This window comes from Malaya genurostris, chromosome 2, assembly GCF_030247185.1.
Source record: "Malaya genurostris strain Urasoe2022 chromosome 2, Malgen_1.1, whole genome shotgun sequence".
In the NCBI taxonomy this organism is placed as follows: domain Eukaryota; kingdom Metazoa; phylum Arthropoda; class Insecta; order Diptera; family Culicidae; genus Malaya; species Malaya genurostris.
The window spans coordinates 307,768,150-307,788,476 of NC_080571.1; the positions used below are offsets into that span (position 1 = coordinate 307,768,150).

Sequence of the window (20,327 nt, forward strand, 5' to 3'; positions counted from 1 at the left end):
CCGCCGCAGCAGCGACCGCCGCTCAGCAGGTATGGAGAACAGGTTGGCGAATTGGTATTCGCTTGTTTGTGGCCGGTATAATCGCGCGCACATCGTCTCATCAGAATTGCGAACTAGGCAGCAAAGAATTTTCAGTCCGACCCGGCGGCGTCAAATGCATCTGATTGCCACCAGCCGGCCACACTGAGCCGATGAACGATGCTGCTCATTTGCTTGAATTATGACCGGATCATATATTACGGTCGTACGTCGGCTACCGACAGGCGTGTAACGAGGTGTGTTTACTGCAAACACCCACTCTCAATTCCCAAAATCGACGGTTTACTTACTGCTCTCACCCTTGAACAAACTCGGGGAATAGGGATCATAACGAGTGATGCGGTATTTTAATTCACGAAGTCTTCCAATTTTTTCTCCCCCGGCAAAGCTATCGCCAATGCCTTAATCTTAGTTAAAGTCCATTACAGGAGGTACAACCCGTAGGTCATCATTCGGCGGGTATCGCGGTTCGCGGAGCTTTTTTTGATCGATTGGTTTTGTGTACATTTTGTGAAGGTCACTGATAAGAAACAGCTCTGGTTCACACAGTTCCCAGCGAAAACGCGAACAAACACACACATTCATAAACCATATCGGTTAGTTAGCGTAGACCAGTGGTTCTCAAACTTTCTGGGTCAAATGGTTAAAAATTCAATGTCAATCCGTTAGGTTTTTTGGCAATTAATAGCTATTTGTTTTTATTTGTTTTTACATTTCATCTTTGACTCATCAGTGCGTTAACAGTTTATACGAAAACTACTAACGAAACTCACAGGGTGGCAAGTGAATTGCCGATTTCAATCCCGTTTTTATCCCGGTTTTCCCGGTGCGCGAAACAAAAAATTCCCGGTTTTTTTTAACATGTTCAGTATTTTTTTTTTTTGAATATTGCTAGAAAAAACATCGAGAGTTGAGAAATAAAGTATTTCTTGGTATATCGATTTAGAAAAAGGAAATATTCAATATGCCAAGTGCACATAACAATGGCAAAAAGTCTTTCTTGGCTTTCTCATATAGATAATGCAATCACTGCGAAAACCGATTTGGGAACCAAGGCCCGGAGGGCTGAGTGTCATATACCATTCGAATCAGTTCGTCAATGTAACGTTTTTGAGCGATCAATTTTCTCAGAGATGGCTGAATCAGTTTTCCGAACTATTCAGTCATTTGTAAGACTACCACTAAATAAGTCTTATTTAGGCTATCTGGAAAATCAGTAGTTCTTAAGACTCTTAGGATTCAAACTAGGAGTGTATTCTAGAGATGGGCCAACCCATTCATTACAAAGAATCGCTCAAAACCTAATAGTTCTACCGAAAGAATTAGTTCGATTGAACCGTTCTTTCGTTCTCATTTTTTATATATCATTTGTTTTATCCCGGCTTTAACCTTTTTGATTTCGTTCTTCTGAAACTTTGGATGTTTCTTGGAAAATAATATGAGAGCTACAGATTACAGATTCAATAATAGTGAGCAGTGCAGTAAAACTTCATTCAATTCAATTGAAACTGAATGTGGAACACATTGACGATCACCCTACTGCACAGTGGTTCAAAAGCGCAATTTCACGCTCTTAATTAATAACTCATAGGAACGTGGTTTTTTAGGTACAGTATCTTCAGCAAAGTTGTTCAGAATGATAGACGCCATCTTTTGGTAAGTTTTATTTATGTGATTAATCCCCCTAAAAGTGAGATAAAAATATTATTTTAGTTCAGAGAAAACATAGGGGCTAAGTTACTTCGACAAAGTTGTTCAGAAGGTTATTTCAAACAAATTTGCTGAAGGTACTATTCCCGTAACTTGAGTGTAATTCATGATATAATGTATTTTCTGAAAAGGGTGCCCTAAAACCAGTTTTTGTATGAAAACACATATATTATCAATTTATATGAGTTTTTCATGTTCAACAAAGTTTTTCATCATTAAAAACTACATAACTTTCTCAAACATACTATGCTGCTATCATTTCAGTTTAATGAAATAGAGCCATTTTTCATGGTTTTTATTACAAAATTTCAACTTGTCTATCATCAAAAGGCGCAGAAAGGTGCAGATGAGACTACTTACATATTAAACTACTTGACAAGAGCTTTCATACCGTGGTTGAATTACTCGTCTGCGATCGTCTGCAGGCGAGATATGTTCTTTTCAAATATCCTTGTCCTTGACATTTGCAATGATAAGGTGCACTTCATGTCATATCAGACTTCAGTATATATTCATTACTATGGTACTTGCAACAAAATATGATTTTTTTTGCACATCGAAGTCTATAAATAGAATAGTTTGGTAACTGTTTTGTCACGGTTTAAAAAAAAAGCAATCATTAAATCGAATTAAGTTATGTCATTTTCTGGTAGAGAAAAGTATGATCAAAACTCATTTTTAGTTATTTGTATTTATTTTATGATCGCTGACAATGTTCTTAACCAGCTAAAAGACTCTTAGCATCATCCGACAGATTCTTCTTGGACTGTTTTGGCCATTCACGAATATTTGTAACCAATGGATCTGATGAAACTAATAACCAATTCATGGGATCCCGATTCGAAAGTGATCTGTTTTGCTCGCGTGTATAATACTCTCGAAATATGTATGAAAGAAACTTCTTAATCATTGTGAACAGTACAATATAGCAAGCGTTTATCGATCTCCACTTAAATTGATGAATGGAGGACATTTGTCCGCAACAATTTTCTATAGAAAAACATACCAAAAAATGACATAACGTAATTCGAAATGATGATTGCCTTTTTTCAAAGCCGTGGCTTCTTATCTCACTTTCAGAAAACGTCTGGTATGATTACTAAACTTTTCTATTTGTAGACTTCGATGTCCATAAAAATCATTTATTGTGAAAGTTACCATGGTAACGAATATATACTGAAGTCTGATCTGATATGCAATGAACCTTATCATTGCAAATGTCAAGGACAAGGATATTTGAAAAGAACATATCTCGCCTGCAGACGATCGCAGACGAGTAATTCAACCACGGTATGAAAGCTCTTGTCAAGTAGTTTAATATGTAAGTAGTCTCATCTGCACCTTTCTGCGCCTTTTGATGATAGACAAGTTGAAATTTTGTAATAAAAACCATGAAAAATGGCTCTATTTCATTAAACTGAAATGATAGCAGCATAGTATGTTTGAGAAAGTTATGTAGTTTTTAATGATGAAAAACTTTGTTGAACATGAAAAACTCATATAAATTGATAATATATGTGTTTTCATACAAAAACTGGTTTTAGGGCACCCTTTTCAGAAAATACATTATATCATGAATTACACTCAAGTTACGGGAATAGTACCTTCAGCAAATTTGTTTGAAATAACCTTCTGAACAACTTTGTCGAAGTAACTTAGCCCCTATGTTTTCTCTGAACTAAAATAATATTTTTATCTCACTTTTAGGGGGATTAATCACATAAATAAAACTTACCAAAAGATGGCGTCTATCATTCTGAACAACTTTGCTGAAGATACTGTACCTAAAAAACCACGTTCCTATGAGTTATTAATTAAGAGCGTGAAATTGCGCTTTTGAACCACTGTGTACTGCAGTAAACTTCACACTCTGACACACACACAACGTTCCCTGGCGTACCTAACGAGCAGCATTCAGTTCTTCACTCTTCACACCACCAATCGAAGCTCAGTTTCACCATCGTCAGTTGATCTCTCGATGTAACAAAATATCTCTTTGAATAGTGTGTGAGAGCGGCCTTCAAATGAGGTTTATGTAAACATTCGAATTGGTTCAAAACAATACTGCCCATACTCGCATATCAGTCCCATATCGATTTTCGCCAATATTGAGTTAGCTTGAGGAATGCAAACTATCCTCAATATTTTCTCAGAAATTGCAATAAAAGTTGAGGGTTTGTTCAGTAAAATGTGAAAAAAATATCAACTCGTGTCTGTCCCATATGTGAAGTACCCGCATATCAGTCCCATTCAGTGTAAATTTCAATAATTTCATTTGTTGCAATATTGGAATAGCAAAGTTATATTACCGATATTTCATGTAATAATACCATTATTTAGCATTAGGTAGCTAAATAAATCAAAAAATTCGAAAATAAATTCGATTTTACATATGGGACTGATATGCAAGTATGGGCAGAATAGGTGAAAGACATTAGATAGCTGAAATATCAATTACAGAATACACATAAATTAATAGTTTCCTCTCTTAGTTTTCATTTTTAATGCTTTACTCCATTTATAATTCTATTCATTCGCACTTGCTCACTACCAACAGCGAAGACAATGAAGCAGCTAGACTACTTGGCAATGACCACGAAAATTTCAAATGACTAGGTACGGTTATTCAATTCTGAGAGCTTCACTTGAAAATAGCATTAGTAGGAATATGCTGACGGTCAGGGGCCATAAATTTCATTTTCATTTTATATTATTCGATTGAAAATGAAATTTTACCGCACTGATAGGGAGTACTTTTTGCATGTATTTTAATATAAATTAAACATTAAACATTCACTGAACAAATCAAACCATCTTCTACACCTTTCTAAGGTTTTTCACAAACTCTCAGGAAACAATTTCCGATCTCAAAGAAGGAAATCAAATACTCATTGAAAACGGTGGACAATATCAAGATTACAACACAAGTATTGTCTCAAGATGACATTACTGAGACATTATTTTTTTTTTATTTAAAAGATATTTTTATTCAGGCCTATTTGCGTACAAGCTTTACGTGGCCGAATCAGCCGATTTTTTAAATAGAGAATTTTTTGAATTGGATCTCGTTTTCACTCTTTTCCTAAGAGGAGAAGAGCTTCTATTTTCCTCCTGCGAGGGTTGAGGGGCATTTTGTTCGTGGCTCGTCTCGTTCTCCATTGCCGCATCGGTGGTTTTGTTATTGATTTCCGTCTTCTTTTCGTTTTCCTTGTTGTTCGTAGTCTTGAGCTCGTTGCTAGTTGCTTTAGATGCGCCTTGTTGTACATTGGTTGCAGTTGTTGGTTGGTTTGATAGTGAAACAGGAGTACTACGCTCACTAGTTTTCGTTGTTGAACGGTTGACCTTGTCTTTGGTTGAAGATTTTCTTTTCGCAATTTCAGTGCAAGGTTTACCGTAGTGTGCAGGTTGTTCACAAAACTGACATGTAACCAGCTGATTTTCATAGGTAATCAGCGTTTTACACGGATGTGTCCCACCTTGACCACAAATGATGTATGATGGAATTGCCTTACGTAGTTGCATACGTACCACTCGCACGCCATTCCGGATGTCGGGGAAAAAATTCCGCCATACTTCTCTTTCGATGGAAAGAACTTCACCGTACTGCGACATGATTTCCCGAACGCACTGATCGCTGGTCTGCGGGGGAAGGTCATGCACGCGTACTTGTATGGCATTGTCCACCATGTGCACAGGAATTTTGTATTTAATGTTATCACACTCAACACTGTGCACCTCGTTGTTAACCGAAGCGAATGCAATTGCATCGCTTTCACGTTTAAACATAATGTACACACAGTTAGACGCCTTGTTGAATTGAATCTCAGTTACATTATTAGCGTCTAGATGCATTCGTTCTTTAAGTAAGATTTCAATTTCATTACAAGTTTCAGGCTTTGTTAAATCGTATTTGACCATTTCGTACACTCTATTGTTCACTGCACTGTATTGTCTTTGTTTCTTTTGCTTCGACCGCAAACGATTTTCGACTGTGTTGGCTGAGATGCGAGCACGAACTGGAACTGAGACATTATGATGAAATTAGGACAATTATTAGCCCACTCAAAAACATGAACGCTCCTAAGAATTTTTCATAATTTTATTGAACATGTTACCTGATATTTCTTTTGCAATTAGATTCTGCAAACTTATTCTGAAACTCAACAGCAAAAGCATCCATTCGATGTGCTGTTGTTGATAACAACTAAGAAAGCTTTAATGCTTTCTGATCCATTACAAATTGCCGCCAAACCCCTACAAAAATTGTTGAACGAAACATGGGAGATTGGCCCTATCTCCAATGAATTGTGTACCATAAAACCTGTATGGGACAATACGATGTTTCAAAACTTTTATTGAACTTTTCACTCAAACACAAAATGGAGTATTGTCTCCAACTTTTCATTTCTTCAATCAGGAAAATCATGATGCTGAAAATCTTTACTAAGACCAGGACTAGTATTTTTTTTCCTGGATTTTCACTAAAATTCCCGACTTTTTCCCGGTTTTTTCCCGGTGAAACGAAATTCCAGACTTTTTCCCGGTTTTTCCCGATATTCCCGGTCACTTGCCACCCTGAACTCAACAGTTCAATTTAAACAAATAAGCCGACGTAGAGTTAATGCCATTTCCAGACAACTTTTTGCTATTTTACCGAAGTCCATCCTGACTTCTCAGAAGAACCAAGCTTTGGCTATTTGGTCGTCTTCGACTCATCAGTGCTTTGCAAATAGCATTTACTTTATGTCTGCTTAGCGGTTTATGTTGAAATGTTGAGTCTCGTTAGTAGCATAATATGAACTGCTAATGTCGAAGACGAGACGTCGAACGCACCGGTAATAGCGCAGAAAAGCTCACAAACCAGAACTCATTTCGATTTCTCAGCAACGGGTTAACCGATTTTCACAAATCATGATTCAAATTAAAGCTCTCATTGTCTTAGAAGATACTGTGCAATTTCATCTAGATCCGACTTCCGGTTCCGAAATTATAGGGCGCTGAGTATCAAAACTTTCAAACTGTCATACAAAACGATGCACAACCGGTACGCATCGGTACGTGCAGGTACGGAAGAAGAAAACACAACTGCCTAGCACACACCGTGCTTTGTTCAATTTTGTAAAGCGTGTAGAGTTGTCACATTTAAATCTATATTAACTTGACATAACTCATGTTTTTTTACGTGTCGTCTTCTACTCATCAGTGCATCAGCAGATTATGTTGAACTGCTGATGCACTGATGAGTCGAAGACGAAATAAGTCATGTGTACTTTGCACAAACTGGCTACCCACGAGGTGCCAAACCTTCAAATGACGTTGACATAACTGTTTACAAATTGAATAGGTGATGGCAGTTTATACCAAAGAAAGTTTTTGATTTTATTTCCGTTTGAAAAAAAATCTCAACAGAATCTTCTAGTGGTGTTTTTGAAAATATAAGTAATATAAAATATATATTTTTTGTCGCGGTTTTTTTTTGTGCGGTTTTTGTCTGTGTATATGCGTCTCATTGTCTACATGTTCATCAGTTCAAGTTTACCGCCCTCATTAAGTAATATCAGCTGACGCATATTTTGTTTTCATTTTTCCCGGCAAAATTCATTCCAATTGGATTGGAATCAACATTGATGGTGTTCTACACAGCAAAAAACTAATTGAGTTGAGTTAAAGCTGCTTTGGAATCCAGCGACGCATTCCAATGTCACGAGTTTTATGGAATCGCCCTTCAAACCGCAGCCCCTTGGGCAAGTAAACGAAGAGATTTCCTTCAACGTGCCACGTGAATAGGCCTTTCAATGACTCACGGTTCGAACTACGAATGGTATGAAAAAAAAACCCAACTCGAACGACAACTTCGATTCCGAGTACATGAACACACACACAGAACTGATTTTTGCTTCACCGAAAAGCACGTGATATTCTATTCTCTATGCCATTGATTCCCGACTACTGGCGTTTCTTCGATGGTTATTTTTGTTTCACAACTTCTCTTCAAAGTAAGCCAAGGAAAGAAAGTTCTCACCGAAGCACATAAACTGCACCACTGCATGCCCAGAACCACAGACAACAACAACAACAACCCACCAAATCTCCTTGGGTCAGCTGTCTCAAGTTCGAACTGGCTTCATCAGCGGGTCCGTGGAAGGTTATCGCACTGCACACTGATGGAGGTTGCGGCTCAATTAGGAAACAGTTGAAACAATGTCGGCGATGATGATGGTAGTGGTGGTGGGGTGGTGGTGGGGTGGGGGTGTAGCGGCGACTGGCAACGGCACAGTCAGTGCCGAATTTGAATGTTTGAATGCACGCTGGCCGCCCATGAGAAAGCACCGCAAAGAAGGGAACTAATTTGTAACTGCCCGATGAAAATCGACAAGGTTCCGCTAAGCTTCTCGGAAAACCGCCTCTCTCGGTGGGTGAACGGGAAGAAGGCGGTTGTTTCGCGTTCATTTGCTCGATAGCCAAGCGCACAGAACCGCTCATTGATAATCCTCATCCAACTGGATTGGTAAGGTTATAGTAGATGACCATCACCGCAGGAGGAAGGAAGCACGTGTGATTGCTGGGTTCTTTGTGATGAGAAGGGAGAAAAATTGCACAGTTTCAGTTCTCCGGTAGTTGAATTGCATCCAATGCTGCACACAATACAAAGCGCTATGAACTTGTGATCAGGTGATTAGGGAAGAATCGTTCTAGCGAGCAATGCGATAAACTCAATTAACTTCTGCTGCGCATGGACATGATGAATGTATTAAAATTAAACATTCTTTTCAGTTTTCAAGTGAAAAAGCCAAACCACTTCACGGGACATTCCTTTTTCCCACCAAAGAAACAGTGAAAATTCAATGACACCGTGAAATAAATTGCGATATAAAGCAAAAAACCGAAATATCTATCCCTTTTATTCTACTATTCTCCTTCGTATTCCGGAAATTAACAGCAGAAAAGGTGGTAAAATCAGGATCGTCTTCCTCTGGTTTGGATGAAACTTTGCACACATCTGCACTAAGGAGTGTATCGATAATAAGCTATCCACATACATTTGTCTTGAACGCATGTAGTTGTGATGGTTTTTTATGCTCAGATCACAGTATGCTATGCGTTTGGCAGTCAGCTTTCGTTTGTTTACTTGTTTGTGCGGTTGAAATTCTGCGTTTTCAAAATGTCGCGTTTTGAACAGGAAGTGAAAATTAAGGTTCTGGACACATGTCTAAGTAAGAAGGGTATTACTATGCGAAAATTGGCGAAGCGGTTTGGAATTCATCATACCATTGTTAAAACCATCATTAATAAGTTTGGGGAACACTATTCTTTGGATGAGCTACCAGGAAGCGACAGAAAATCCGGTTCTTCCAACTCGAAACTGAACCAGAAAGTGATATATCTAATCATGAAGAACAAATCAATGTCAATACGTGATTTGGCCAAAAAAGCAGGAACGAGTGTCGGAATGATCCAGCGTATCAAGAGGCGAAATCACCTAAAGACCTACAAGAAGCAGAAAATCTCGAAGCAAAGTGTAGAACAGAAGAAGCGAGCAGCAACAAGGATTCGGAAATTGTATTCGAGTCTTTTGCAGTGTCCGGGTTCATGCGTTTTGATGAACGATGAGACTTATGTAAAGGAGGACTCAAAAACCCTTTCAGGTCCACACTACTCTACTGTCGTCGTTAGAGAGAATATGAGCGATGCGGATAGGTCGATTCAAGTGGAGAAATTCGGTCGAATGGTATGGCAAGCAATATGTTCCTGTGGTTTGAAGTCAACCATTTTTTACACTACCGGAACAATAAATGCAGAAATCTACGGATCTGAGTGTCTCCAAAAGAGATTGCTGCCTTTATATAAGAAGCATAGTACACCTGTTTTGGCCGGATTTAGCATCGGCTCACTATGCCAAAACCACTCTCAATTGGCTAGCGTTGAGAAAAATATCAATCCACCAAATTGCCCTTAGCTTCGACCCATCGAACGTTACAGGGCAATCGTGAAGAGGGTCTTCAGGAAGACTGGTAAGGCAGCTGGGAGCATGCAGGAGTTCAAAAAAATTTGGGCTAAAGCGTCCAAAAAATGCGATGCAACACTTGTCCGGAGCTTGATAAAGAGCGTTCGATCAAAAGTTCGAAAATTCGTGATAGAATAACTTAAATTGCATCCGGTTTTATTATGCTCAAGTTTAACTTCGTACAATAAAGGATCAATTTTTAGGTTAAATAAAATATTGTTTTTTTATCATAATTTGAAAGAAAAATTTGTGGATAGCTTATTTTCGATACACTCCTTATAACAAACCGTTTGTTTTGCGTGGATAGAGAGACCAATTTGACTCAAGACTGATTTTCAAAAATGACGAATGTACCAAAATTCAATATTATTTTGCCGATTACTCGACTTTCAAGCAACGAATTGTGATGATTTTATGATCAAAAGGATAAAAATCATGAGCAATAGGTTTTCTCGCATGAAAATTAATCATGGTCAGAAAATGCGTTACTTGAGAAATGTATTTCATTCATTCGTAATTCGTAACTCAAATTTTCTACCCGGATGCAACTTTGAACCTTCTGACTCAAGTGATATGATAAATAGCAACAAGAACTACAAATGTTTTCTGGGCAATATTCATTTAATAATTAGAAACTGTGTTCTTTTATCCACCGACTGATAGAGAATTGACATCATAAATGATAATGAACGTACTGAGCACGATGTACTCGTTTTTAATTTGGCAAACATCAACGTTACACTTTGTATGAGCATATCTGAACATATTCTTATACACATTATTTGATTTTGCTGTTGCTGACATAAACAGAAAAATAAATTCGACTATAATTTTGGAACAGCAACTAATCAAAGTCAGAAATATTACCTTTTTAAGCACTTTGTTCAATTTGTTACATAGATATAACAACACAAGCAGTTTTGAACCACCTAAATATTTAGAATAGAATGATCTTTCAAACCATGTTTTGAACAAAAATGAAAGATTACTCGACGGTATTAGCATATGAATATTTCGAAATATAGTTTGTTTTTATGATTCAGATTGAATGAATTAAATTATTCTGTAAAATAAATTCACAGTGCTTTTCATTATTTTTCTATTCAAAGGCATTTGGACATAAAAAATTTGGAATTGCATAAAATTGGCGTTGCATAAAAATGGAATTGCTTAAAAACACGTTCATCGCACAATTTCACGCCTTGTTGATTTGAATCTCATTTTCATCATTAGTTCTTTAAGTTAAGTTATTGTTCACTGGCGTATTGTCTTTGTTTCTGTTGTTTCGACCGTAAACGATTTTCGACTGTGTCGGGTGGGATGCGAGCACGAACTGCAGCACAAATTCATTTAATTCATATTAGAAATTTTCATACACTGAGGTCTCTTTTTACGCAAGGGATATGTACCGCGTATAAAATCGGGCATAAAAACCCGCGTGACTTCGGAAATCCGAGTAAAAAAGAACCGGGTAACTTCAGAAATCCGCGTTCCTCAGAAGTAACGAAAAAAATTTTGTTGATGCCAAATATCCTAGAAATGCATGGAACGTCCAGATCTAGTGTAATCTGAAAAAAGCTACGTAGAAAAAAAACGAAAAATGGAAGTTTTTTAATCCCAATCAGAACGTCAAGAAACGTCAAAATCAGTGCGCTTTCACATCTCATCCAAGTCAGTCGATAAAACAAAACCAAGAAGAAACAGAAGAAACCAAGTACAGTATTGTGTAGTGAACAATAGAACGACCTCGAAATGAGTCAACCAAACGAAAAAAAGCTACCGACGCTACGAAAGAATACAATTATTGTTGACTTCAAGCAGTGCAAAATTCGACCTTTGGTATGAGAACTTGAAGGTTAGCTTAAGGAGCAAATGCATCTTGACATTAAACGTGTACCATTACTTCAATGCAATAAGACAAATAATGTTGTTTACATCCAGTTTTAAAAAGAGTTGGATGCAAATTAAATTCGCAAAAGACAATAACAATGTGTACTATGTGGAGCACGAGAACATTAAGTACAACATTCCAGTATATATGGAAGATAGATGCAATAGAAGTGCGTGTGCACGATCTTCCCTCAAGCGTCACCGATTCATATATTCGCAAAACTATGTCCCAATACGGAGAGATTCTCTCTATCGAAAAAGAAAAGTGGAAGAACTTTTTCTCCGGTATTCTAAATGGCGTACGTTTTTCACGCATGCGCTTGAAGAGGGCTATACCTTCTTGTGTGACTTTCGGTCAGGATACAAGAATTCCGTGCAAATCACTTGTTACCTATGACAATCAGATGGCCACATGGCAATATTGCCAAAAAGCTGTTCACTACGGTAAGCCATGTGATAAACTGGACAAGGAGACAACTACACCAAAGGACAATGGTGCTTTCTTCACACCAACCCCAAACAACCCCAGTACATCTGTGACAGCCACTAACAACAATGAAGCATCCCCTTCAACGAAACCATTAGTATCCTCTATAGAACAAAGTACACCAGCTGCAGTTAACAACTCAGCCTCCAACCAACCAGCAACTGTAACCAATGTACAACAAGGCGCATCTACAGCAACGAGCCCAAGACTACTATCAACAAGGAAAACGAAAAGAAAACGGAAATCACATACAACACCGACGATGAAGCAATGGATGAAGAGATAAGCCGCGGACAAAGTGACCCCCGATGCTCGTTGGATGGAAATGGAAACTCATCTCCCCCTAGAAAAAGGGTGACAACGAGATCCAAAAGCAAAAAAAAAATGTTAAGTAACAAAAATGTAAGCCAATCGGCCACGTAAAGCTTTTACGCAAAAAAGCCAGAATAAAAATTATATTATAAAATTAATTTCAAAATTTCAGCTGAGAGTTCTGTTTTAAAAATTCTAATCCAGGATTCAGTACCAATTTCTGACTTCTGATTCAGAATTCAGTTCCAGAATCCACAGTCCGAAGTCAGGTCTAGTTCTGAAATCAGTTACAGAATTTTGATCCTAATTTTGGAACCAAATCCTAGAATTGGAACTAAATTCTGGAACTAGAACTGAATTCAGGAACTTGATTCTAAGTCTGGAATTTTGAACTGAGCACATGACCTGGATTCTAGAACTGGACCTGAATTCGAGATCTGTAACTAAGTTCTGAACCTAAATTCTGTAGTTTCAGAATTCTGAACCTTAATTTTGGAACCGAATTTTGGAATGGGAACTGGATTCTGGATCGTGATTCTGGACCTGGATTCTAGACCAGAATTGTGAACCTAGATTTTGGAATTGGATCTGAATTCTAGAAATGCTTTCGGGAACTAAACCTTAATTTTAGGACTGAATTCTAGACCTGGATTATGGAACTGGATTCTGGACACGAATTCCAAAATTTAATTTTTGAGCTGGATTCTTGATCTAATTTCAAGAGCTGAACTTAAGTACTGAACCTGAACTTTTGAACTGAATTTTTTTTATTGAAATTCTGAAACTGATCACTGGATTCTGAACCTGGAACGAATGATAAAATTGTACTGAAAATTGCAAAAATTATCAGCATAATTTTCTGACCATATTTTCTAAGGGATGGAGAAAACATATGTTTTTACAATTATTCGAGATCAAAAACCTAACACTCTCCCAGAGGGAAAATTTTCGAAACGGACCCCATAGTAAAGTAAGACGTATTCACGTCAAAAATAAGGGTTTTTTTTATGCAACTAACTCTGTTCAAAAATTATTTCCCGAATATCCGGAAAATTACATTTCTCGACAATAAGAGAATCATTTTTTTTGTAATTTTGCTAAAATTCTTTGCACTTTACGAAAAGAACGAGTGAGATTCCCTCGCACCAAGAAAAATTGTTTAGGGACTATAACTATGACAAACGTTCGCATCTTCTTTGCCCATCGCAATTAGGTTGAAACATCATCAATTTCTGCTCACGATAAAAAAAATTTAAACTCAAGACGTCGAGACGGCAAGACGTCGGACGCTACGAAAAACACTCCTACACACACTTACCCCATCGGCCAGGATTTGTTTTCCGGGCGTGTCCCTGATGAATTTGCCTGAAATGGAACAAAAAAATGAAACAGTAGATTACTATTTGTGATTCATAAATAGCGCAAAGTTTGCAGTTGGCATATTCCCAAAAGCAAATAACATCTTTTGTTTCGTTTTGAAGTCCTAGAGCCAAGCTCCAACATCTCTCCTTTTTTTTGTTGTGTCGGAAAACGACAGCGACATGACATTTTAATTCTACACACGAAATATTCCGGTTCGATTTTTTGGTGTGTGTCTGTGTATGTGTGTTCGAAGCGAAACATCCCGAAAGGCATACCACAACAGCAAACGATTCTATCTAGCAGTGCATCGCAAGAAAAGCTAAAACAGGATTCCTCTTGATGTTTTCTCTAGTTTTTCAGATGATCCTTATTTTCAATTCGCTTTTCGAAATCAATGTCTCGGTCTCTTCCCTGTGTACACACATATCCGACTATCCTTCATTCTTGTTGAACTAGTCAAGTGGAAAGTACACCAAATAACACCGGTATTCAATCATTTGCCATAGTTCGATTTAGTTATAATAATCATGCGGAGATTCTTTATGGACTATTGCATGCATTTGCATAGAGAAAACAAAAATTATAGACAAAACTCAAACAAAGGAGTTTTGGTTCTGTTTCCAAATTAATGAGATATTCGTATCTAAAATCGCTGAAATATATGTTTTACTCGACAAAGAATTTTCATGCTTACAATTATATTTGAAATGCATTCGATATTTTCTGCCGTTAAGAACAATTTCCAAGCATCACGTTTTAAACATGTTTTTAGCTATCTTTGTCGATGTATTTTTTTGTATCCGCATAGTGGGATATGAATGATGATTGATGAGTGAGTGTAGCATTTGTGAGGAACTGAGTGAAAGTAACGAATGTCAGAGAAAGTACGAAGCATTCTACAACGCAATCTAAGATAGAGCTACATTTAACATGCAATCAAACTACTAGGTGTGCTGACTTTGACGATGTTGTCCACGTTGTTTGCGGCTCCCAGAGGTGATAAAGAGGACATGATTCCATTCCCCTTTCTACACATTGCAATGTGGCTATGCACAAATACAAACCACCAATTGTGTGAGATTTGGTTAGCATATTTCATTTCTTCCAGACCTTTGAGAAATATATTGAGTATCTAGAATCGATCTAGATAACAAAACAATTCTCAATTTTTATATTTATAAGCAAACGATCGATCTCGTTATGGTTTGACTGTGTCCAACTTCTTTACCTTGTGAAAAGTGTAAATTGACTCCCACCCTCATCCGCCAAGCGTGGGTACGCACCCTGTAGCTCATCAACCAAAGCCTAAGGGGAGGTTTGTTGGTTATAGGTACATTACTACCTATAATATAAACATGTATGTCACAGATAATGATGATGACGAATGGGACAGTAGAACGTTTTTACTGAATTTACTTATTTTATCTGAGCATTTAAATTTTTTGTCTGACAAAACATTACCAATAATTGGGTCTATGGTTTCTATCACAATTAGAGCCCGAAAATTTATATATGGTTCCATTCTTTGGACAGACGCATTTCGGTCATGAACCGTTTGAATTGATTAGGATTAAATTTAAGCTAAACGCACCTTGTACTGATGGGCAGTGTTGGTGATTGCCGAAAATTTGACAGAAGCTGCTATCTATATTGTATACAACATTTTCAATCCGGTAGAAGATGTTACAAGAACTCGAGTCTCTCAATGCATGAACCGTGAGAGAATTTTGCTACATTTCTTCGCCCCACTTCATACTCTGAGTATTTCACGCTCTTAAAAAAATTACAGTCTGATAATGATCGTTGCTGTGTGGAATTTCCCGAGAGAGAATCGCAAGTTGACAATTATCGCAGAAAATCGAATAAATGATTCTCATACTAGGTTGCAATATTTCCAAACCCTTGTGTGGAGCATTCACAGACATTTTCATAGACACAACTTATACAAAGGTTATATGCACATAGTTAGAATAAGCGGCAATAGGAAAATGATTCTATCGCAATTATCAACTGCCTGTATAGAATCGGATCGCGAAACGAGAATAAGCGACCGTTTGTTGCTTCAGAGAGCATCCCCACAGCAGCGTGCTAACCTTTGATTATCAGAAATGACATCGAGAGAAATTCGCTCTCGCACTGGTGTCGATTCTATGTTAAATGAGCCATGCCGGGTTTTTGTTGTTGCGATGATATCCGTCTCTCTTTGATGGCACTGATTCAATCGTGTGAAGAGTTGCCAGTGAGCGTTCTTTGATACGATAAAAGCTATCCTCGTTGATAGGTATAGCTTTCGGTGTATTTCTGTTATAATGAAACTTCAGAAATCCGTGTAAAAAAACTGCAAAACTATAACAATTTTTGTTGCCTAAATTCTTCAAAAGTTGACGAAACCTGGAGATTTGTCGGCCTCAGCTGAATTCCACCTCCGGAAAGATCTTAGGCGAACAAAAAAAGTCGCCCCCCCTAAAAGCGTAGCGCCCGGGGCGATCAATGGGTTTTACTACATGAAGTCCTACCGTATTTTTTTATTTTATAACTTGGGATCTTTCTGAACGGGCTCAGGAATATATGAAATATATAAATAATCAACGCTTATTTTGTTCTGAAATAGACTCCTAGTTTGATTCGGTGATAGTCTTGAAATAGACTGATTATTTCGGAATACAATTTTTAAGATAAATGATTTTAAAAAAATCAATAATTATTATTGATTAAAAATATTGTTAGTGTTACAGATTATCTTGAAAAAACTACAGGTAGGAAGTAAAGTTTGTAGGAAACCCGAACTATTAACGGAGCTGTCAATACTTGAGATAGGCAATAGTATTGTCTCTTGTAAAGCCCACTATTCTGCGAACAAATCCTCAATGCTGACTATCAAAATTGCTTTATTAACACTCCAACCATCATGCCTCAACACAGTCGGAACGGTATTTTCAAATGACTTCGTTTATACTGATACATCGTTGATATTGATGATACTTCGTTGATTTGAATAATTTCTTTACTATGGATTCTGTGGAATATCTAAATTAACGTAGACAAACACAAGCTTGGATTTTAACATCGGTCGGTATTCTAGAACTGAAAATGTCGGATCTAGTATTGTAAAAAGACCTGCACGGAACCCCAAAACAACCTAATTTCAAGTACATTCCACCCAATTTGGGGGTTCCGTTCAATAACCTAATTTTAGGTGAAGTGACTAGGTAGTTTCCGTAAGACATGTGCAAAAAATATTAAAGGATAAGTTATATCTACTCATAGTAAGTTATATTTACTCTACAGTTGAGTCTTATTGACTCAATTTCAGGTTAATACGGTTTACTTAATTTTAGCTTATTGAACAAAACTCTGGCTGTTGGGTGGTTTTGCTCTTTGTTTTCTGACAACTATGGAAGAAGAGAATGAAAGAAATTATTCAAAAGAACTCAAAATTAAGTAACAAGTCAAATAATAGGTAGTTTTTATTTTCCATGTATGTATCGCAATTATTGTTAAGAAACCTAAAATTTATCGCGATAACCTACGATTGTACTGATTCTAAATTATTTATAATGACACTAGCGATAATTTTTCAAATCGGTTCCGTTCCGACTGCTTTTGAAGCATGGTCACTGGAGTAAGCAAAATAGACATGATTTGAATATTGAAGAATAACTATTTAGGAAAGTAAGCAAAATTCTTTAGGTCTGTTTATCATGGGTATACTGGAAAGAAATAACGGGACATAACAAAAACTTTGCATTTTCAATTATTGTACAAAATTGAACTAAAGCCATGATTGACAAAAACATCGGTAAACTAGCCTGTCAGTGCCTGAACTGAGCACAACCTAACAGTGCTCTTGTTTTGGCATTCTATCCGGCTTATGCCCATTCAACGGGCACTTGACAGACAAAATAACAGAAAGTTCTACAGACGCCAAAAGAACAGATCAGAAAACATGTCTTTCCTTACGGGAAATTTATCTCTTTTTGTTCCGGGGTGGTTTCCGATTACTGAAGCATTGTTTTTCGCATCCGTTTCATTCGTGATCTTCTAGGAATACGAAATGAAATAAAAAGGAGATATAGGAAAGAGGGATCCACACAAAAACAAGATCAATTCCGTGCAATCTAAAACCTAAGCCCATCGCCAAACAAGATACTCACCATATTCATCCGGTTCTAGCTGCTGTTCCCGGGCGAAGTTACTGCTGCTGGTAGTGAACTCGGAGTTTTTGGTAGACAGTGCCGATTCTACGTCAATCGTGTCGATCGCCGCCGTATCACCGGATGCCATCTTTCCGTAAAGCAACGACGGAGATCCTCCTCCTAAACTCCACTAGTTCTTGCTGCGGTTCCGGCAATGCCGTGCTCACGTTCTGGTACCGGTTTCTGAAGCTTGACCTACGCTGCCAACGCACGTTACCACTAAAGGGTTGTTTTTTTTCTCTTGATTTTTTCGTAGCAGATCTAAACTGAAAACACTTTTTTTTCTCTTTCGCAAATGCTTTCCTTTCTTAACACTTTCTCACCACACCAAAACTAAACATTACGCTCTTCTTCCATGAGATTATTTTCTGCGCTTTGGCCCGTGCTTCGCTTCGGCAACTGTAGGAGGAATCACAGAAAAAAAACTCCGTATTGTAAATTTTCATATACCACCGGAAACCCTAATCGTTCACTGCTCAGAATGGCACTCGTTGCTTTTTTGTTTTATGCCACAATTTTTTAGAATTTCAGGTTTAAAGCAAATCTATACCAAAAATCATGATAATTCACAAACTGTAAGGATGCACTTTGTTTAGCGCATGCGAAAACAGTTATGATCTATTTAAATACCATAATCGAATCCGTTACTCTGTTTAGACGTTTACGAACATGAATTTGAATGGAATAGAGAAAAAAAAGTTGGTGCCCGGATGGCCATATCACATTGGGAGCCTTGAACAGAAAACGAGTACTAGTCAGAATTTATCTCACATAGGGTCAGATGGTTCTCTAACACAAGATGCGAATGACCACATGATTAAAACCTCCATTATCAAAATAATTGAATAAAAATTTATTTGATGCAAACAACTCAAGTCTTAATTGTTAGTATTGATATGTATTGCCTTTGACAGTTTTGACACTAATTCGATGATACAATTCTATTAGGAGCTCCTTATCAACAATGTCCTTTTCTACGATTGGACTGCTGAACCACCTGTCAACAACAACCTGGCAGACATTTCATAGAAACTTTGATCAATCAAATTTTCACCAAAAAATCCATCAGATAAATTTTTGGGAAATCACGCGTTCTTCATACTTTTCCTTTCAAAGTGATGTTTCACAACTGATTTGTTTTTCATTTTTTTTTTAAATTAGGCCTGCTGTGTACAATGTTACAATGCATATTCGATCTATCAACTCAAAGATGGAATATATTTGGTGTAGAGTGTAGTTTTCATTCTAATGAAAGTTTGTTCTACAGAAACAATCGAAATGCATTTTAAATTACTTATAAATCCAACGTGTATTCTCTATTTTCTGTTCCTGGTTTATGTCAGGTACATAATCAACAATTAAACAAAATCATTTGTTTTTTTTTTTTCGCTTCAAGTAGTCACACCCGAAATGCTATCGAAACAGTCGTGAGCTATCCATCAATCGGTATTTCCTTCGATAATTAGATAGTCTATGCAAATTAGTATCGAGCCTGTGGTACCACCATCGAAGTTCACTTTTTCCCGGACCGGACATCAGCAGTCAAGAATGTTGGACCATTATGTATTCATACTGCCGTTGAGTGATTCATGCATTTTTCACCTCAAATAATTGGCTTACATTCTTGAGCATTCCAATCACTTCTGTTGAACTTGTAGCGCCCCTTTCACGGTAACGGACAGTGCCAAGACACTAATCCCTCGCGAGTAGGTCGCGCCGAACGCACAACTAGCAATTGGCACTAATATTTTCTTTCTTCAGCTTCTTCGCTGGCTCTTCCAGAGATTGCGGAGCGCTAGTTGTACGTTTTGACAACCAGCAGAAACTAACACTTTGCATTCCAATCTCTTATCGGCTTAGATTGATTCGAGCGAAGGGCCACTCTAGCTCCGCCCCGATATTGCTGCCGTTCCTAAGTTTCTTCACTGCTGACAGATTGAGAAAAATTTGTCAGATAACTCAGTAGAAAAACACTGCAATCTTTATTCACTCGTGATTTTCCTCCATTTCTCGACTGTGACTAGACGATAATGATTGAAGGGTGACGCGACCGTCGGAGGAAGGGCAAATATCTACGGATCGTATCCGCCCGTGATACCGAAAAATACCTGCTGAGCGTAGAGGATCAAGAAGTTATTACTCACGCCCGTACACACACCTTTTTTGCAGTACTGCCTTTTTCACACGATAGCTTCATTCAGCTGCAGCTACTGTTAAATCATTTTAAATAGTTTCGAACGAAAAAAATTGACTTTTCCCGTTTTGCCAATGTCCGCACGACAGCTCCTCCGGCCAGCACAGGCAAATCAATAACTTATTCTGCTAG

At 37.6% G+C, this 20,327-nt stretch overlaps 1 protein-coding gene across 20 annotated transcripts in view; it reads right to left on the reverse strand.

Annotated features, from left to right (window-relative positions):
• LOC131431008 (phosphatidylinositol 4-phosphate 5-kinase type-1 alpha) overlaps window positions 1-20,327 on the reverse strand; it is a 166,265-nt gene extending 145,938 nt beyond the window's left edge. For 7 of the 20 annotated variants that reach the window (XR_009229626.1, XR_009229627.1, XM_058596386.1 and 4 more), the window contains exons 1-3: window positions 20,160-20,323; window positions 17,960-18,400; window positions 13,762-13,808 (exon numbers count right to left, since the gene is read on the reverse strand). Coding sequence is in view for 18 of the 20 variants with exons in the window: in XM_058596386.1 (XP_058452369.1) it covers window positions 13,762-13,808; window positions 17,960-18,089 (177 nt within the window). In the remaining 2 variants the exon portion in view is untranslated. Of the gene's footprint in view, window positions 1-13,761; window positions 13,809-17,959; window positions 18,401-19,621; window positions 19,927-20,109 lie in introns of those variants that run through there. The other 13 variants (XM_058596379.1, XM_058596380.1, XM_058596372.1 and 10 more) reach the window with 7 other exon arrangements.